Source organism: Apium graveolens, chromosome 8 (genome assembly GCF_009905375.1).
Source record: "Apium graveolens cultivar Ventura chromosome 8, ASM990537v1, whole genome shotgun sequence".
Lineage (NCBI taxonomy): Eukaryota > Viridiplantae > Streptophyta > Magnoliopsida > Apiales > Apiaceae > Apium > Apium graveolens.
This window is the reverse complement of record NC_133654.1, coordinates 162,523,279-162,543,240: the sequence shown is the minus strand read 5'-3', so window position 1 is coordinate 162,543,240 and position 19,962 is coordinate 162,523,279. Positions and strand designations below refer to the sequence as shown.

The 19,962-nt window shown below is 37.2% G+C and overlaps 1 protein-coding gene and 1 non-coding gene across 2 annotated transcripts; both read right to left on the bottom strand.

The window, feature by feature from the left end:
• Positions 1–3,542: 3,542 nt before the first annotated feature.
• On the bottom strand, positions 3,543–9,174 carry LOC141680112 (polygalacturonase-like). The gene is made up of 6 exons (XM_074486423.1): positions 9,110–9,174; positions 8,842–8,856; positions 4,678–5,059; positions 4,287–4,576; positions 3,900–4,128; positions 3,543–3,784 (listed from the first exon to the last, which is right to left on the bottom strand). Exons 1-6 carry the CDS (start codon positions 9,172–9,174, stop codon positions 3,566–3,568), a joined length of 1,200 nt encoding a protein of 399 aa, XP_074342524.1. The 3' UTR covers positions 3,543–3,565.
• A 10,640-nt stretch (positions 9,175–19,814) lies between these two features.
• Positions 19,815–19,921, bottom strand: LOC141681165 (small nucleolar RNA R71). Its single transcript, XR_012558606.1, has one exon. It is a non-coding gene; the product is annotated as a small nucleolar RNA R71 (small nucleolar RNA).
• Positions 19,922–19,962: the final 41 nt, after the last annotated feature.

Genomic DNA, 19,962 nt, shown 5'->3' with positions numbered 1-19,962 from the left:
TAACGTGCATCATTATTACGACACGTCTTTTTACAAATAACAGCTGTAAGAATTCAAATCATTGGGGGGGAATCCAAAAACCGTTTCAAATTCCAAGTCCGGATAACTTACGTCAATCCAATCCGGACTTGATGGCAACCAAAACTTAACTTCTTCTAAGGATAGCTGCATTAGTCCTGATTGGCAGAACTCAACCCAATCCGGACTGGGGGCAAGAAAAGCTCAAATTCTTCTAAAGACAACCAACCTTAGTCCTGATTGGCTGAACTCAACGCAATCCGGACTGGGGGCCGCCAAAGCTCAAATTCTTCTAACAACTACATTAGTCCTGATTGGCTGAACTCAACCCAATCCGGACTGGCGGGAAACCAAAAGCCCAAATTCTTCTAAGGATAACTATATTAGGCCTGATTGGCTGAACTCAACCCAATTCGGATTGGGGGCAACCAAAAGCTCAAGTTCTTCTAAGGACAGCTACTTTAGTCCTGATTGGCTTAACTCAACGCAATCCGGACTGGGGGGGCAAGAAAAACTCAAATTCTTCTAAAGACAACCAACCTTAGTCCTGATTGGTTGAACTCAACGCAATCCGGACTGGGGGGCAAGAAAAGATCAAATTATTCTAAAGGCAACCAACCTTAGTCCTGAATGGCTGAACTCAACGCAATCCGGACTCGGGGGCAAGAAGAGCTCAAATTCTTCTAAAGACAACCAACCTTAGTCCTGATTGCCTGAACTCAACGCAATCCGGACTGGGGGGCAAGAAAAGCTCAAATTCTTCTAAAGACAACAATCAAAAACTCATGTTCTTCAAGAAAAGCCAACCTTACTCCCCCATCCAGAAAATCTGCATAAGGGAGTGGGGGCACATGATAGTACATGTAGCTCCTGCAAGAACTAGGCTCGGACTCCTAACTCAGTCCTGTCCCGCATACTACTAGTCCTAACTAGCCTAATTCCGCAAGCCCAATTTTGGGAAATCCCAGCACGTGAGATATTTTCCTAAGCACATGATAGGGACAACTGTCACCCATCAATCATGGGAATAATCAGGGCACGTGTCAGAGGATCCTCAAAATATTCCTCAGCCAATCCCATGCTGCCACGTGTAAAGCATTCACTCCAGCCAGGTGCCCTCCGCTCCTAGAACCAATGGCTACGATTCAAAGGTACCAACCCCAATACCCTATCTTTGGGCTATAAATAGCCCAAAAAGGTAAGGTTTCGGGGTTAATCACTTTTTTGCACTCATATACACACACAGCCACCCTTCATTCCTATTTATCTTCAACTTCCCCAAAAGCGAGTTCTTACTCTCACACCGGAGGCGCCGCGGGATCCAAACCCCCTTTCCGGTGTTGTTTTGTAGGAATACCATGCCAGCTACACCCCCACGGCAGCGAAAGATCCAGGCACGACGTCGAAGGAGCAGCCCCGCCATCAGAGTTATCAAGGGGCATATAGAGGGTAAGGTTAAATTTTGTGTACCAATTGACAGATATAAGTCAAGACTAAAAAAATGTAAAGAGAAAAGGAAACAGAGTTGAGACTAGGGGTGAGCGCGGTGCGGGCGGTGTGGTTTTTTTCTCCAACCGCAAACCAAACCGCACATGCGGTTTGATCAAATCTCCAAACCGCAACCACACCGCGTACCCTCAAAAACCGCATAAACCACACCACAAAATACGGTGCGGTGTGGTGCGGTTCACTGCGGTTTATACATTACAGGTTTGAAAATTTTAAATAAATACAAAACTTAAATTTAATTAAATTTCCAAATAATATAAGAAAGTCGCCAATATTCTTCAATAATACAAATTATAAATTTCACACTATAAAATTTAACGTAGAAGCTTGGCTCGACAATTAAATGAGTTCACTATTAAATAGGTGGCTTTGTACCATGTGTCTCATTATTTTTGAAAAAACACAAATATGATGATCACTACTCAACAATTGCTCTTGCAGAAACAAAATGATCACTGAGCAAACACTCATAGTATGTTAAATGGAATCAGACTTAATAAATGGAATCATGAAATATAAGTATTATATATATATATATTAAATATTGCGGTGCGGCTTGAACCGCATTTCATAAATTTAAAACCACAACCCGCACCGCACCGCGCGGTTTACTAAAAATTCAAACCGCAACTGCACCACGAAAATTAAAAACCATATTTTGCGGTGCGGATTGGTGCGGTGCGGGCGGTTTTTGAGGTTTTCTGCTCACCCCTAGTTGAGACAAAAGGTAATTAATATGCAGATCCGAGCCCAAGAACTTACAGATAGACCAAGACCAGGATGTGAACATTGGACGTTTGCAAGAACCTTAACAACTTTTGATTCCTGAGGTTGGATATTAAACAGGACAGGTTGCGTTGTCCGTACTCATGTAGATTTTATATGTAATTAATCTAGCTGTGTATGTAGTTAAGAAAAAAAAATTAGTCCTACTCTACCTTTTCTTAACTGGTTGAACATGGAAGCCCCTTTTTATTTGGGGCTTTTGATTTCTGTGATTCTACTGTAAATTGAAAATATGGGGAAACTCTCTGACGCGCGCGATTCACGTAACCGCCATCATCATCTTCAACTTTTGTTGCACTACTTATGACAAGATCAAGATCAAGGAAGAAATAACTTTCTCTGGAGCGGTTACTTTTTGTATTTACTGGTCATACATGTATACGAACTTATTCATCATTACACATTTCAAAATGGATTTTCAAACTTCTTACCCCACTGGTTGAAACTTGCTGGCCCACTGGTTGAAACTTGCTGGCGACCCAGTAACAACAAACAAATTATTAGTTAAGTCTCATGTGAATTATACCATGGGCTAAGGTTTGTTCGACTCTTTTCAATTTAAGTGATCAAATTTTTTGTTGGTTTGAAGTGAGTATTTATTTTTGCGTATATGTTATACCATCCTTTTAACTTTTTACGTATTTTAACACGCACACACAAGCCGGGGGTTTTTCGGGAAACAGCCTCTTCATTCTTCGGAATGAGGGGAAGGCTGCATACATTTTACCCGCCCCAGACTATGCGTTAAGCGGGATATACCAGGTATGTTTGGTTTGATTTGGTTGAACATGGAAGCCTCACATCCTTCTGCTGCTTATTGTTAAAACACAACTTTAAAACTTCTAGAAAATTATGTTATCATAAAAGTAATTAAACTAGAAGATACCCAGCATGTGTCTCTCGAAAGCACAAACATCCACTCTCCTGTTTATCAGGGAAAAATCTTAAGAAAATTTAGGTGTTTGACAACTGTGGATCTATTTTTAGAAAAGCGTTTCTGAGTTCATTACTAAAAACACTAACATTCATACTCCTGACAACGATTTACTTATCCGCTAAAAAAACCAGCAGATATGCAGTAATTCAAAAAACAAATTCTAAAAAAATAGCTTAAACCGTGTCATGTTGTTTGATATCTAGAATTACATGCTAGTTTAAAATATTCCTATCTTAATGGATCTAGATCATGATTGATTCTGTAAATATTTCCCTCTTTCTTTTCTGTACAAAATAGTCTACTTTCCGATTTTTCCTATAAACAGCTTGTAGGACTCATAACTCCAGATGCTTTTCCTGCAGCATTAGAGCATGATGCTGCCGCTGGCTGATTGCTATATGTTAGATTTACATCTTGAAGTCTAATTCCACTGCAAGGATAACTCTTGCTACACTGCAATCTCAATGCAACTGGTGTTGCTGACGTTCCGTGAATATCTTGATATATAACATTGCTAATTTTTACACCCGAAACCTACAATTAGATTTACATGAAAGAAAATAATGTGTTATTTGATCAAGTTAGAATTTTACATCCCAAATATTTTGTAGTGAACCATAAATATTGCAAGTTTTAAACAAAGTCTTACCTGGTTGGGGCAATTTTGGATGCCAGGACCGTAGTCTTGATCAATTAGGATAGGATTTTTGACATTTCCCATAACAATGTGTTGAAAGAGGACATTCCTAACAAACCCTGTGCTAGACCTTGCCCATGTCTTAATTCTGACACCATTTTCTGTATTTCGGAGGGTAACTGTTTTAACTGTCAGATTCTGGACTCCAGGTTCTTGCAAATCCCAACCAAGACTTCCAATGCTGTTGTGACAACAATAGTCTCCCATTTACATTAAAATATTAAAACTATAATGATAGACTAATAACCATGTACATCTATGTGGATAAAATATTCATCTTTGGGACTTGGCCTATATTCAGCTAACGGGTGCTATGAAGAAATATTAAATACAACATACCTAATGCCGTGACCAGGGCCGCAGGAAACGCTTTCAATCCATGTGTTAGTAGTTCCAGGTCCAATTGAGATACAATCATCTCCGGTACCAATTTGAGAGCTCAATATGCTGACTCCTGTTGACAATTGTACATGAATGCCGTCGGTGTTTGGGCTATCAGCAGCTGCTGAGATCTTGATTCCTTGTAGCTTGGTATTGTTGCATTTATAGACGATCATATGAAACATTTGACTATTCATTGACATCAATCCACTCACAACAATATCTGTTGAGCTGTAGAACCCTATGCTCTGCAATATAGGATATCGTAGCAGTGACATAACCAACAATGCCAATTTGTTTGTGTGTGTGCATGTGTATAAACATATGATAAATTTTTAAAGTAACATACCGCTGCCCCTGTGGGACAGCTTTTCCCCGAGGCTTTGCAAGCCCAGAGTGCTGCACCTTGAGCGTCTAAGGTTCCGCCAGAAATATAGAGCCCATTAACATTGTCAAACTTTAACCAGATTTCAGAGTGGGCAATAAGATTGTAATCAGCGGGAGCTACGATAGTGCCATCAATGCGCATTACCATAGTCCTTTTACAATTGCGGCCGCTAAAGACTACAGCACTACTCATCAAGTATTTTCCAGGGGGCACGTACACTTGCGCTGAATTATTGGAAGCACAAGCTAAACTCCAAGCATTGAGAAAGTAGTCTGTGGCTTCTGTGATGCCATCAGCTTTGGCTCCCAACGTTTGCACATTGTAAGATGATACACCTGCTGATGTTAAATGCGTGGAGAAAGCCAAGCAAAGTGTCAAAAAAATACAGCCCAATGTTGCACTAGTTATCATTTCTGTAGTGAGTTCGAAAGATAAATGTAAAGAGAATAAAATGTTTGATGGTGGGAGTTGAAATTGCAGGGGCTACTTATAGGATGTTTGTATTAGCGATTCCTTACCTGAATTTTCTGTAAAAAAAATACACAATATCTTACACATTCATTTATTTGCGAGCAAGGAATAAATGAACAGTTTCGTTCAATTAAAATAACTGAAAAAGAGTTAGGTGATATATAATATTATAACCGATACAGGTTATTTTTATCATTAATTATATATTGCAAGTATAATTTAATATATTATTATTGGCATTCGAACCTTATATCCCTATTATAATAATTTTACAATATATCATGTTATTTTTATCATTATATTTTAAAAATTATAATTTTAATATATTGCTGTTAAAATTCGAACCTTATACTTCTTTTATAATAATTTTGAAAATTATATTTAACGGGTCTCATTAGTTTGATATGACGGTTCTGCATTGAGTGATTAAGATTCAAAAATCAAAAACCAAAAACCAAAAACCAATTTTTTAATATTTCGTATTTAATATAATTTTATAGATAGATGTTAAATACGTTTTTTTTTATGTCCAAGTCGGTAGTACTGCTTTATAAGAAAACTGTAGATAAAAAAATGTAGGAAAATCCGAGTGGTACAAAGTTGTTTATCAAAATAATTATAAAATAACACCTAATTTTCTGCATTCATATCAATAATACTAATTAAATTATTTAATACTACAAATCAGTCATGTTATATTATTTTATAACTACTAATAATAATTGTATAAATGACAACGATATAATAACGGTGGTTGAAAGAAAAAAATTACAATTGAATATGGAGAAAGGCACATGTTAGGAGACCTTTTACTAATCATCACTCTTACGAATATCAACGGGATATGCAAGTCTTCAGGTTGATAATTAGAGAGACATTCGGTAGAATTAGAAATAATTGGGTTACCCGCCAACATACTATAATTGCAGATATAAATTTGATTGCTTCATTCTTTACGCTACGTGTACCTGCAGTTTGGTTATAGGGGAAGTATTAAAATGCTTACAAGAAGAAAAATCAAAGGGGGGCCGTAGTAGTAGTAGTAGCCTGATCATGGGGTTATATTCCGAAATAATTTATGGGTGTTGCTGTTAGTCGAGAGGGATATACCAAATATATATATATATATATAACCATGTGATGAGTGGACAAATATCGATCATTGGCGCGAATCAGGGGGGGTATGGTATAGTCTATGACTCTATGGTATATAGCATATGTGCACGCCACAAAGTTATAAGCTACGTTACACAGTTAATCACAAATAACTCAGGCGTTGAGAGATCTGCAAATTTCAACATGATCCACTTCATGATACTCCGTGCCTTCAGACTCCTGCATCTGCCCTTAACTTAACTTTATATAGCTGATCTGTTCCCCCATTGACACCGGTCCCAACTCTATCGGAGACCCTATTACAAATTATACTTTTTCAGTTATTTTAATACAATATTACATGATTTGTACAAAATCAAACATGAAAATAACTATATTCTCGCACCCATCATGTCCTATTGTACTCTATGACATCTCCCACAAGTACAGGGTTTTTTAAAAAATTATAATATTCCCGACAACCAAAAAATTAGAGTTAGAAACTTTAAATTTCAAATGGTTATATAGTAAAATATATCATATTATATATATATTGAATCTTTATGATTTAAATCCAAATTTAAATTATAAAATAATATTATATATTTTATTACAGCTATATGCTATCAGGAATCATTATCTATACATATAGTATTGATTACTATTTGATAAATAAAATGATACATAAATTAAATATGTAATAAATTATTTTTAATATATTTTATAAGAATATCCTTGATAAAAGTATTAAATATTTTTTTTATTTAAACTAATATATTATATATTTTTAATTTCTAAATATTGAATAACCAGGCATGGGCCCGAGAATAAATCCAGGTATCACCCGACTTGAGAAGTTCAAGTGGTGTTGATCAAGAGACTTTGACAATGCTAACTTGACGTTAAGCCTGCCACGTGCAATATCTACAAAACATTCCCTCCAAAGTTCGTTACAAGTTTCGTCCGTGCTTAAGAGTTTGTTTGGGTAAAATCATTTTATACGGGATTAAATACACTTTGCATCTTACTACTTTATTTAAAAAACAAGTTTGTATCAGAATTTCAGAGTACTCAGAATACTCAGTTTGCACCCCTGCATTTTAACTTGAGATACATTATGCATCCAAACCAAACAAAACGAAACATACCCAGTATATCCCGCTTAATGTAGAGTGTGAGGAGGGTAAAATGTACACAACCTTCCCCTCATTCCGATGAATGAAGAGGCTGTTTCCTGAAAGACCCACGATTTGTGTGTGCGTGTCAAAAATACTTAAAAAATGAAAAGAATAATATAACATTTATGCAAGAGTCAATACTCACTTCAAACAAACAAAAAATATGATCATGTAAATTCAAAAATGTCGAACAAACCTTAGCACGTGGTATAATTCACACGGGACTTACCTAATTATTTGTTACTTGTTGTTTGGTCGCCCGCAAGTTGCAATCAATCGGGTAAGAAGTTTAAAAAACCATTTTGAAATGGGTAATGATGAACGAGTACGTATATGTATGTGTGATCGGTAAATACAAAAAGTAACTATTCGAAAGAAAATTGGTTCCTCCTTGATCTTGATCTTGTAATAAGTAGTGCAGGAAAAGTTGAAGATGATGATGGTGGTTACGTGAATCGAGAGAGATAGTTTCCCCATATATTTGAATCCAACACTAGATCGATTCCAATTACTTAATTCGATGATGAAATTTGGGACTCTTCTGCATCCACCACTGAATCTTCTATGGATTTAATACGTTTTACATTTCTTATCCTTTTAGATCACTATTTCATTATGCACCCTTTTTTTGAATTTTGTTGAATTGGGAAGGGGTAAAACTGGAATTTCAGTAATATATTTTATTAAAATGAAATTTATCTTTTTCAAATATTATTAAAAGTTGAGTCTTTCTTTATACCAACTATAAAATATTAAATTTTGAATTTTCAAATAATGCTATTAATTTCAGTTTTAATTTTAATTTTAATAATATTAATTTCAAAATTTTACAACTCCACTACAATTAAATTTAAGTAGATAATCACAACTAATTATTATAATTGTTTGCAGTAGAATTATAAAATATTAGCATTAATAATATAAAATGAAAGTCAAAACTGAAATTACTAGTATTATTTAAAAACTTATAATTTATAATTTTGTATTAATATTTAATTTTTAATATTATTTGAAAGATATAAAATTTAATTTGTCCCTGTTCAATTCAATGAAATTATAATAAGAAGTGCATAATGAATGCCAAAATATAAGTTAAGGGGTGCAATCTGCTTTTCTCAAATTTCCGGAATACATTTATATTTTCATCAAAGTTGAGAAGTGTAAAATATAATTAACTCTATTATATGCTCATTATTTTTCACATTACTCTATCTCTCCCGTTTTTAATCTTTCCCTCATCTCTGTGTATAGTGTTATATCTAGATTTTTAGTCATGACGTGATGAGTTTGAAGAACGGACGAGTAAAAAAACTAGATGACAGAACCTAACAGGAAGGGTAAGCAGACGTCATGGACGACATCGTAAATATCGACTAAATATGATGAAGGAAAAAGACTTAGTCTAACAACAACCGAGTTTGTAGGAGTAGTAGTTGGTTATCAATACTGGTTCTTCAACAGCATGGGAGATAGAATAAGCCTTGAATTTGAAAATAACGATACATGAGGAGAAGAAAGGGGAAGCAAACATAGAAAGGGGAGGCATACAACAGCCAGGCAACAGACAAGAAATAAAACACTAATTCCACTTCTTCATTGAGGAGGACAACCTACGAAAGATTATCATCCAAAAACCAAGTTTTACAAACACATACAGCATTACATTTAGTATATAATCAGAAAAAAGTATCATGTAAGAACACCTTGTAATCATCCTCAAAGATCTAGTGGTACATATTATTACGTTGGGTAATCAATCCCACCCAGGTTTTTTTCCCATTTACGGGTTTTTCGCGTGAACAATTCTTTGTATCATTTTTATTTACATTGTTCTTATTATAGTTCCATTGCACAATTAATTAAATCAACCGAACTTAGGATTTAACCTACAAATTTTGGTAAAAACAATTGGCGCCGTCTGTGAGAAACTTGCTAAGGATTTGGTTGTTACACTACAATGGCAGGCGACAACTTGGATGAACAGATTACCAATCAAGGAGCTGAGGTTGAGAGCAACAAAGAGATGGCAGCAACGTTGAAGAAACTACAAGAGGAGATGGAGAAGATACGTTCTGAAAATGAGACGTTGAAGAAAGAATTAACCACGCTAAATCCAGAACCAAGACAACAACAAAGAAGACGATCCCAAGTATAATTATACGTCTGGACATGGATGATGTTGAGGAATGGGATCAACATGAAGGGCAAACAAACGGGACTGATGATGTTATCGAGATAGAAGACATAGAGAACATACCAAATAACGATGATGACATAGACAAGCAACAATATGATGATCGTGAAGATCGACAAGGAGATACTGATAAAAGAAGGTCACGCCGTAGAAGTACAATATCTCGAAACTAAATTACGGAGGGATTCAAAAACGAACTAAAAGAAGTGAGGGATTTAATTGAAAGAATCCCTGGCGTTCCAAAGCCATTGGAAAAGGCGATCCCCACAAGATATGCTGACTCACCCTTTTATGACATCATCGCTCTGGTAGAAATATCAAAATGATTCACGGTACCACAAATGAGGTCATATGACGGCACTAGCGACCCGTTGGAACATATTGCATAGTATAAATAATGAATGTTCACGGTGCCAATTACGCGTGACCTGAAGCAAACTTGTATGGGCAAGGGCTTTGGTTCTACACTATCAGGACCACCCTTGCAATGGTTCGTGAATCTTCCCCATGGGGGCATCAAGACGTTTGTCGACCTGGTAGATGCGTTTAACATGCAATTAGCTAGTAGTAGAGTGTTTGAGAAAACTACCAGTAACTTATACAAGGTTGTGCAACGATATAGAGAGCCATTGTGTGATTACTTGACACGATTCAACAGAGAGAAAGTAACCATTACCAACTGTGATGTGCCCACAACTATTGAAGCATTTAGAAGGGGATCAGAAGGGGATGAGAACGGGAATCTCCACTATACGAAGAATTGACAAAGTATCCATGTAGAAAAATGGATGATGTGCAAGCCAAAGCTATGGCGCACGTGAGGTTGGAAGAGGACAACATGGAGGAAGACGAGAAGTATTATAAGCCTTCGAGAAAGATTATGACACCAAGATCTAGGGAATACAAACCCTATGCGAGGCCTTCCAGGGATAAATTTTATATCAACTCGACACGGGAACGTAACGATTGAAAAAAGGAGGAACGCAGTGACTGGAGAAAAGACCCTAATCTGCCACTCAATTATGACAGCTACGGCTTCACGATAACACCTTCAACCATGATGAAGGAGTTCACCAAGTTGGGAGATGTAGTCAAATGGCCAGTAAAGAGCAACAAGCCTAAGACAAACCCAGACTCCAAGTTGTGGTATAATTATCATGGAGATTACGGACATAAAGTTTATGACTATGTGGCTTTACGAAAGAAACTACAATTTTTAACCAAGAAAGGGTACCTAACATAGTTTATGACATCAAAGAAAGCAGATTACGTCAGGAAAGACGAGTCACCCAAGAGAGACAATATGACACCAATGAGGCAACCACCACTACCGCCACATCACAAAGTAATTAACTTCATTGCGGGTGGCTCTGAAGTATGTGGGTGGACATATTCGCAAGCTAAAAGGGTGGCTAGAGAGACAGATGTATAAGTTACTCAAGTAGGAGTTAGTAGCACTACTCTACCATCTTTGATGTTTGACGAGTCAGATAAAAGAAGTATTCGAGAACCACAACAAGATGGGCTTGTCATCTCACTCCCCGTGGGGAATTTCCTGATCAAGAGAATACTAGTTGACAACGGGAATGCTACAAATATCATGATGTTGAGTATGTTGAAACAAATGGGTTTGGCAGAAAGTGACATGATTAAGAAATCGATAAAATTGGTAGGATTTAGTGGAGAAACCAAATGTACATTGGGTGAAAGTACATTGCCTACGTATACAAAATGAGTTATATTTTTAGAAAAATTCTGCATAATAGACGTCGATTCGACATACAACATAATCATGTGAAGGCCTTGGATTCACAATTTAAAAGTTGTACCATCAACATACCATCAAGTTCTCAAATTCCCAACACCATGGGGAGCTCAGGAGATACAAGGGGATCAAGATATGGCGCATGAATGTTACAAAACATGTATGAAACCAACTGTCCAACATCATGGTAATGATATGCCTGTGGCTACAGTCACATTACCTAAGAAATTAGCTGAAGTCGACCTAAGGACGGAGATAAGAAAGTGCTAATAGGAGAGGACCTGTCACCAATAATCGAGGCAAATTTGGTGAATTTCTTAACTACGAGATTGGATGTATTTGCGGGGGAACATGATGACATAACAGGAATAGACGCAAGCATCATCACGCATAAGTTAAAATTTGATCCTAGCTACACCCTCGTTCAACAGAAAAGGAGGAAATTTATGGCGGAAAGAAACAAGATAATTAACGATGAAGTTGATAGGCTTATTAAGGCTGGGATGATAAAAGAAGTTGACTACCCATAATTGCTATAAAATGTCGTCATAGCACAGAAGAAGAATGGGAAATGGAGAGTTTGTGTCGACTACACGAGCTTGAACAAAGCTTTCCCTAAGCACCCGTATCCATTACCTCACATTGACACCATAGTGGACTCAATGGATGGACATGAATTGCTAAAAATTTTGGACGCCTCAAGTGGCTTTAATCAGATACAAATGGAGCCGTCTGATTGTGAAAAGACAACATTCGTCACGGACAGGGGGATATATTGCTACTTGGCCATGCCCTTTGGATTACGAAATATCAGAGCAACGTTTCAGAGGCCCGTCAATAAGATGTTCAAGGACCAAATAGGTCACACAATGGATGTCTACATAGATGACATGGTTGTCAAGTATGTTGACGCCGAGAATCATATTTGTGACCTTCAAGAGGTGTTTGACATATTAAGGTCATACAACATGAAACTGAACCCCTCTAAATGTAATTTTGCTGTATCATCAGGAAAGTTTCTCGGACACATGGTGACAAGGAGAGGCATTGAGGCTAGTCCAGAACAAATCGAGGGGATCTTTGAACTAAAAAGCCCATCGAACGTCAAAGACGTCCAAAAGTTGACGGGAAGAGTCACGACTTTGAACAGGTTTATCTCACGATCGTCTAACAGATGCAAAAAATTTTACGACGTGCTAAGAAAGAACAAAAGGTTTTTATGGTTAGATAAACATGAATCTACTCTAAACGACTTGAAGAGTTATCTCACTACGCCTCCACTCCTGTCCAAGCCCCTTCAAGTGAAGACCTTTTTGTTTAATTTTATGTAACAGATCATGCAATAAGTGGAGTGCACGTGAAAGAAAGTGAAGGTGTCCAGTCACATGTCGACTATGTCTGTAAAAGCTTGGTAGATGTGGAAACAAGGTACACATCTCTTGAAAAGTTAGTACTCGCATTAGCCATGACTTTAACCAAAATAAGGCATTATTTTGAATCACTCAAACTACATGTCATGAAAAACTTTCCTTTGAGTAATGTTTTGAGTAAACTCGACTTTAGGGGAAGGGTGGCAAAGTAGGCAATAAGTTTAAGAACCCATGACATCACATATGACAACAGGACGGCTATAAAATCACAAGCCCTAGCTGATTTTGTGGCTGATTTCATTCCAAGCCAGATGACAACAACTGAGCAAGAATTCCAACAAGCCTTTTCAAGGGTAGACATGAAGCCATGGACATTGTATACTAATGGAGCTTCAAATGTAAATGGAATGGGATTGGAGCTGGTCCTCAAATCGCCATAGGGGGATATGATAACATAATCAATATGCTACGACTTCAAAGCTATGAACAATGAGGCCGAGTACGAGGCACTGATTATGGGACTCACGATTGCTAAAGACATTAAAATCAGAAGCATTGACATCAACTATGATTCATTTTTAATCGTTTATCATATCAAGGGATCCTATGAAGACAATGACCCCAAGATGATCACATACTTGGACATCACCAAAAGATTAACAAATTACTTTGTCAACTTCAGCATATAGCAGTTTCCAAGAGAGAATATTGTACAAGCCGATGCATTACCCGGCTTATGAGTTAATTCTAAGAGTCTTGACTTACACAACATACTAGTGGTCCATATCATGAAGCCTGCTGTTGAAAGATTGGTTCATGAATCATGACATAGAAATGATGGCTTTCGACCGATGTGATGACAGTATCAGTGAAGACGTGGACAACTGGATTAAAGTATACAAAGATTACATCTTTCAAACACTTCTCAGGGCAGCGAGTAGCTTGGTGTAAAACCAAATAACAACAATGAAGCTAGGACCCTTAGGATGAAAGATTCAAGGTTTACAGTCATAGATGACGAGCTGTTTAAATAATCTTCTACGGGGATGCTTCAAAGATGCTTGAGAAAGCAAGAGGCTGACATGGTATTAAGAGATGCACACGAAGGAGAGTGTGGAAATCACACCAACGGAAGGAATCTCTCTTTAAAAATTCTACGCTTGGGTTACTATTGGCCGATACTAAGACATGATGCACTAGATTACACGAAGAGATGTGACACCTACTAGAGACACGCACCTCTCATACACCAACCGTCTGAGCATCTTAACATGTCTATTCCATCTTGGCCCTTCATGAAGTGGGGGATGGACATAGTGGGGAAGATGCCACCTATACCTGGGAAAAACATTGGAACATCAACTTGATTAAGTCGACACCAAGATACCCTCAATCCAACGGACAGGCTAAATTGAGCAACAAGATCATAATCAACAATCTTAAAAGGAGACTAACATCATGCAAAAGGAAAGTGGGCTGAAGAATTGCCTTGGGTGTTATAGTCGGAAAGGACGACTCCTAAGACGTCAACGGGACAGATGCCATACAACCTAGTCTATGGCACTAAAGCTGTTTTACCAACAGAAATCATGATGCCAACAGCCAGGTACAGACTATTTACGACTGACATAAATAATATAGTATTGGCACATGACCAGGATATTGTGGATGAACATAGAGAGATGGCGAGGATTCGTGTGGTTTCTTATCAACAAAGGGTGGCCAATACATATAACAAACATGTCCATGTGAGAGTTTTCTGTGTTGATGAGTTGGTGTTAAGGAAGACATTCCAAAATATTGTGGACGTGATGGCAGGAAAATTCGTTGACACTTGGGAATGACCTTACTTCATTGACGCTGTCGTTGGACGTGGGGCTTATCGATTGTCATGTTTGAACGACACATAAGTACCAAGAAGCTGGAACGCTTTACACTTGAAGCTATATCATGTGTAAAGTTTTCTAACTCGTCTTTTTAATTCAGCTCTTTAGGAATCTTTGATTAATAAGTCGCTAGGACATAGTTAATTGTCGTTATTTGCTTATGTTTGGTGTGACGCTTTACTAATGACATTTAATTTAGGAAAGCTTGATTCCATGTTTATGTTCTTAACTCCTTGTGATTAACATCATGAATTACATTGCTATGCAAATAAATTTTTATTAATTATGCTTGCTTACTAGATTTGTTTACGCAAGTTCACTCTATCAGAATTATCTCAATTATATAACTAAACGCCAATACATGTTAAACAAGTATGCGAATTACGAACATAAGGGCTGATCACTCGACTATAATTGTGCTACTTCAAATGAAAATGTTCTAAGCATTTAACAAACGTAGTTGATATGATAGTACTATCACGTTTATTACAACGACATGTGACATTTATACATATTCACGTTATTCTACTAATTGATATAAAAAATTGGTGAGTTTCAAGAGGGAATAAGGCATGTTAACCACTCTACGAGTGCATACACCGACGTATGTTGACAAATCAAGTAAAAGAATAATAACAATAAAAATGACGTTCTCACGTTTTGAGAACTAACTAGAAAGATTTTCAATTCACAAGATTAAACAATTACGCGATGCTCGACACTTTATTACACATTATATATACAACATCATACACAAGTAACAATTACAATTGACAAAGAGCAATAAGTCAAAAATATGCTCAAAACACGCAAATGAAGACTTAAAATAAGATAACGACGGAATTTATATTCATAAATGACGTACATAAAGTTATGTCGGAAGTTTGGGTTGTAAATTAACCAAATAAAACCATAAGTCCCCCGTAACAATGCGAAACATGGACTGAAATTCAACAAAATTTCAGAAACGACAAACTGTTAACAAAAAGAAATAAGTTCGTAATCAAAATAGAAATAAATGATCATGCATTATCAGGATCATCATCTTTAGGAGACTTCATTTCTGTATCACCATCTCCATGATTGTTGAATTCATCTAAAGGAAAAACGTCATTTGGGAAAGCTTCGTTGTAGATCTTCACGGTTTCAAGTACATCCCACAAGCTCCATTCACCCTTGTGATATTCAAGCATCATGTCAAAGCGTCTCCTTATGATCTGTTGTGAACAAACTTCTCAGCCTCAGAACGCATATCCTGCTCCATGGACTGCACCTTGTTAGCAAAATCGTCAAATTCTTTCTGAAAGTTGTTTAGGGCAACTAATCTCTCTTCAGCCAGGGTTTCTACAACCTTCAACTTCTTGACGCAACTTTTGTGCTCGGACTCAAGTTCTTTGCTCATCTCCATCTTATGGTTATAAACTTCACGGGATACCAGAACACTTTGTAAAGCCTACGCTATAATAATAAATATGTCAAGGAAAAGTTGTAACATGAAGCGAATATTAATGAGTAAAAATAAAGCCTTTAGAGAAGTAACTTACATGAAATGTATAACCAACACTGTTGTCAAGGACATCCTCAAGGTCCTTGGAAGAAAGGTCTCCCATTGACGGTGGGAGGATCATGTTGTCAAGCACATGAGAAAAAGTAGAGGGGCTAGCATGAATGGCATAATTCTGGATCAGGAGTGGTGAAGGAATGTCAAAACTAATGGTGGTGACAAAAGGGTTAACTCTAACTTTCTTAGCCATAGGGCTCACAGTGGGGCTTAACAAAGGGCTCGATAGCACTGGGGACTTAGAAGACTCGGTCTCAGAAGGTTTGTCCTCACAGGATCTTTTGAATAAATCCTTGCTACAAATCATTAGTGGCTTGATGACAGGGGATTTGAATTATACAATTAGGAAACATCGGTCAAGGTATATTAACAAAACTAAAAAGGAACAACAGAAAAAAAAAGACACGTCAAATAGAAAGACATTTGACGTATACCTCTAGTATACTTGAGTCCTGAGCTCATTTCATTCTTGTTATCAGTTTTGGGACTTTTCCATGGATTCTGATGAAATACTGTGGATAGACATGGAAGGCTTAGGAATAGGAGTAGATAACTTACTTCTAGTCCTTGCAGCCGCTCCTTTACTTCCATGGACCTCAGGAGCACCTCCCTCATCTTTGTCCATGTTCTTCTTCATTTTAGCAACGAATTCTTCAACATTTACTCGACTGATGTTACGGATATGACGATCGAGACAATTGGGCCAAAGTCTGTCGCCTACCGGAAGAGCACGAATCTTCACAACAATTTCTTAGCAACGAGGTTTCCTTTATCAGCCTCAAATTCACAATCTATTTGGGGAACAAATAAAATATAGAGGGGCGAGTCATGAAAATTACAAGAATGATAAAAGACGCATAAAGCATGACAGGGTGTGAAAAGATGCGAGAGTATAACGTAAATACAAGAACACAGTGATGATGCAAAAACAAGACGATAAGTTGAGTAAATAGAAAGATTATGACATCAATATGTGAAAACAAGTAGAAAAATATAAACAACATAAGACTATAATGATTGTTACCAGTGTTATTCCAACGTTCCAACAGGTATGCACCTCCTTCTCCAAGTGATTTTTTGTCCACAAAAAGAAATCCTTTTTCCAATTCCTGTCATTGACAGTATCGTGGTTCAAGATCAAGTGTCATCTGTGTTTTTTTCTAAAAGCCAAAACGATAGTTGCTGAATTTGTTTTAGGCTATAAGCATGTTTTATCACTTCGACATTGATCTAGAAGTGGTGTTTGTTCTCAGTCGCATCCAAACAAGCAAGGGTCCTCCATGCGAACGACATGAGTTGTCCAGGAGAGATATTCAAGGTCTTCATCACATCGACAACTCATTTATTGGGAAAGGGAAGGTAAAACCAATATCGAACGGATAGTAATAAAAGCATACCCAATTAGCCCTGTGAAAGTATACACGAACATCGATATCAGGAAGAAAAGTTAGGGCTCCAAACGAAATAGAAATTGGCCCTCGTGGAGCTTCTCGGGTTTCATGGAACTGATTTGGTGATAAGTGGCATTTTATACCACTTAGAGCGTCTCATAACGGCTTAAATTGGTGTCTTGGACTTAAGTATTTTGCGTATTTGACGCGTTTTATAGTGTTTTTGCATTTCAGGGTATAACTTGCTTAGGTAGGTGGTTTTCATCAAATAAAGCTTAAGGAAGTGCTTGGAATCAGTTTAGGAGTGATGAGTGAAGAAATCAGCAAAAACAGAAGCAGAATAAGGAATTTTCCAGAAAGGTAGCAGGCGGCCGCAAGCTAGGAGCAGGCGGCCGCATGGAAGATGCAGGCGACCGCGTGCGGGCGAATTTTTAGAATCTGGATTTTATTAATTCAAGTACGATTGGGCTTCTGTTGGCGCTGGTTCTCTTGGGCTATTATATAAACCTTATGGGAAGATGTTTTCTTCATCAAGAAATCAAGAGCAAGGGCAAGAAGATTGAGAAGACCGTTTTAGCACGCAACAATGAAGAAGAGGAAACATGCGTTTATCTTGTGATTCTTTTAATTCGTTGTAATTGTGGATGCTAGTTTTCTTTATGCTTTGAACCTTAATACTCTTGTGACGTACTTCATTATTTATTAAGTATTTTTGTTAGCCTTATATTGTTGTGTTATCATCATGCTTTCATATGAACCCATGGTGACGATGATTTCTATTATGGGCTAATCGTGATCATGGGATTCTAGCGGATTTACTATGGATTTCTTTAGTTAATTATTTAATACCTTGGTATGTTGTGATTGTATGATATTTAGTATAGGTTGTGCATATTCGTCTTATATGCATCGCGAACATGTAAGATAGCTTGTTAATCTCTTGTGAAGCGACAGTGAATCTTGAGATTTAGAACTTGCCATGCTAGCATAGGTTCATGTATTGTATGCATGATTAGTGGGTAACTCTAACCGTTTTACTTGCCCGTGTGTAATTATCATGAATAACTTGTGTCGAAATCATTATGTTGTCAAATTCTGTAGACATATAGGGTCTCAACATAATTGATGCCTATTCAACTTCTATATTAATTGTGGAAGCTTGGTAGAATGGTATTCGTACAATGAAAGTTGGCGTTTATCAATTTCGTGTTGTTCAATTAATATCTTCACCATTACATGATAAGGTTAATGACAATAACTATTGAATGAAGTAGGAATGAAGTTAGGATCTTATGTGTATTTAATATTGTTAATTCAAGTATTGAATTCTCGTAGTTAATATTAGTTAACCAATCTTAATTGTTATTGTCTTGGCATTGAAGAATAATCATACATTGGTGAGTAAGTGTTAATTAAATATAATTAATCAGAGTCTCTGTGGGAACGAACTAAAAATCATTTTATATTACTTGTGAACACGTATACTTGCATGATTTATTTAACACATGCTTTGTGCCTAACAAGTTTTTGGCGCCGCTGCCAGGGACTCGGTGTTCATTTGTTTAATTTATGTACTTGTCATCAGTGGTCATTAGGATTAAATGATTAAGACTTGTTACTTACTGCTTTTAGTTTTGTTTCAGGTACTCTAGCGAGCGTTTATGCAAACACGTTCTCGCACTCGCAAGAGAAATCTGGATAAAGCTGAGGAAACATATAAAGCTCTTGACTCTCCGGAGAAGATAGTTTTTGAAGATTTGGATAAAGAGAGTGAAAAGAAAGAACCTGAAATAATGGGTGATCGTCTAGCTCAAGCTGATCCAGCTCTTATGGACTTTTCTCGGCCTAAAATTGATGACATTCAGTCAAGCATCATTCATCCGGCTATTGAGGCCAATAATTTTGAAATCAAGCCGGGCACTATTCAGATGGTGCAGAATTCTGTTTCTTTCGGAGGGGCTGCGACTGAAGATCCCAACATGCATATTAGGAATTTTTGTCGAGATCTGTAGTACTTTCAAATATAATGGTGTCACTGATGAGGCTATCAAGCTGAGGCTTTTCCCATTCTCTCTGAGGAACAAACCTAAGGACTGGTTACATTCTTTACCAGCTGGGTCCATCACTACTTGGGAAGATCTTGCGTAAAAGTTTCTGGTGAAGTTCTATCTAATGGCCAAAACTGCAGCTATGAGGAGTGATCTTACTCAGTTTACGCAGCAACCAGGAGAATCTATGTGCGAAGCTTGGGAGCGCTACAAGGAGATGTTGAGAAAGTGTCCACATCATGGTATGCCTGACTGGATGGTGATCACTGGTTTCTACAATGGTTTGG

Bases quoted from the DNA above. Each gene is read 5' to 3' on its own strand.
- LOC141680112 (XM_074486423.1), bottom strand. From the start codon at position 9,174: ATGATTACAAGGTGTTCTTACATGATACTTTTTTCTGATTATATACTA. The intron at 4,577-4,677 runs GTATGTTACTTT...CCTATATTGCAG, and splicing joins GCTGTCCCACAGGGGCAGCG to AGCATAGGGTTCTACAGCTC. The intron at 4,129-4,286 runs GTATGTTGTATT...TTGTCACAACAG, and splicing joins GGCCCTGGTCACGGCATTAG to CATTGGAAGTCTTGGTTGGG.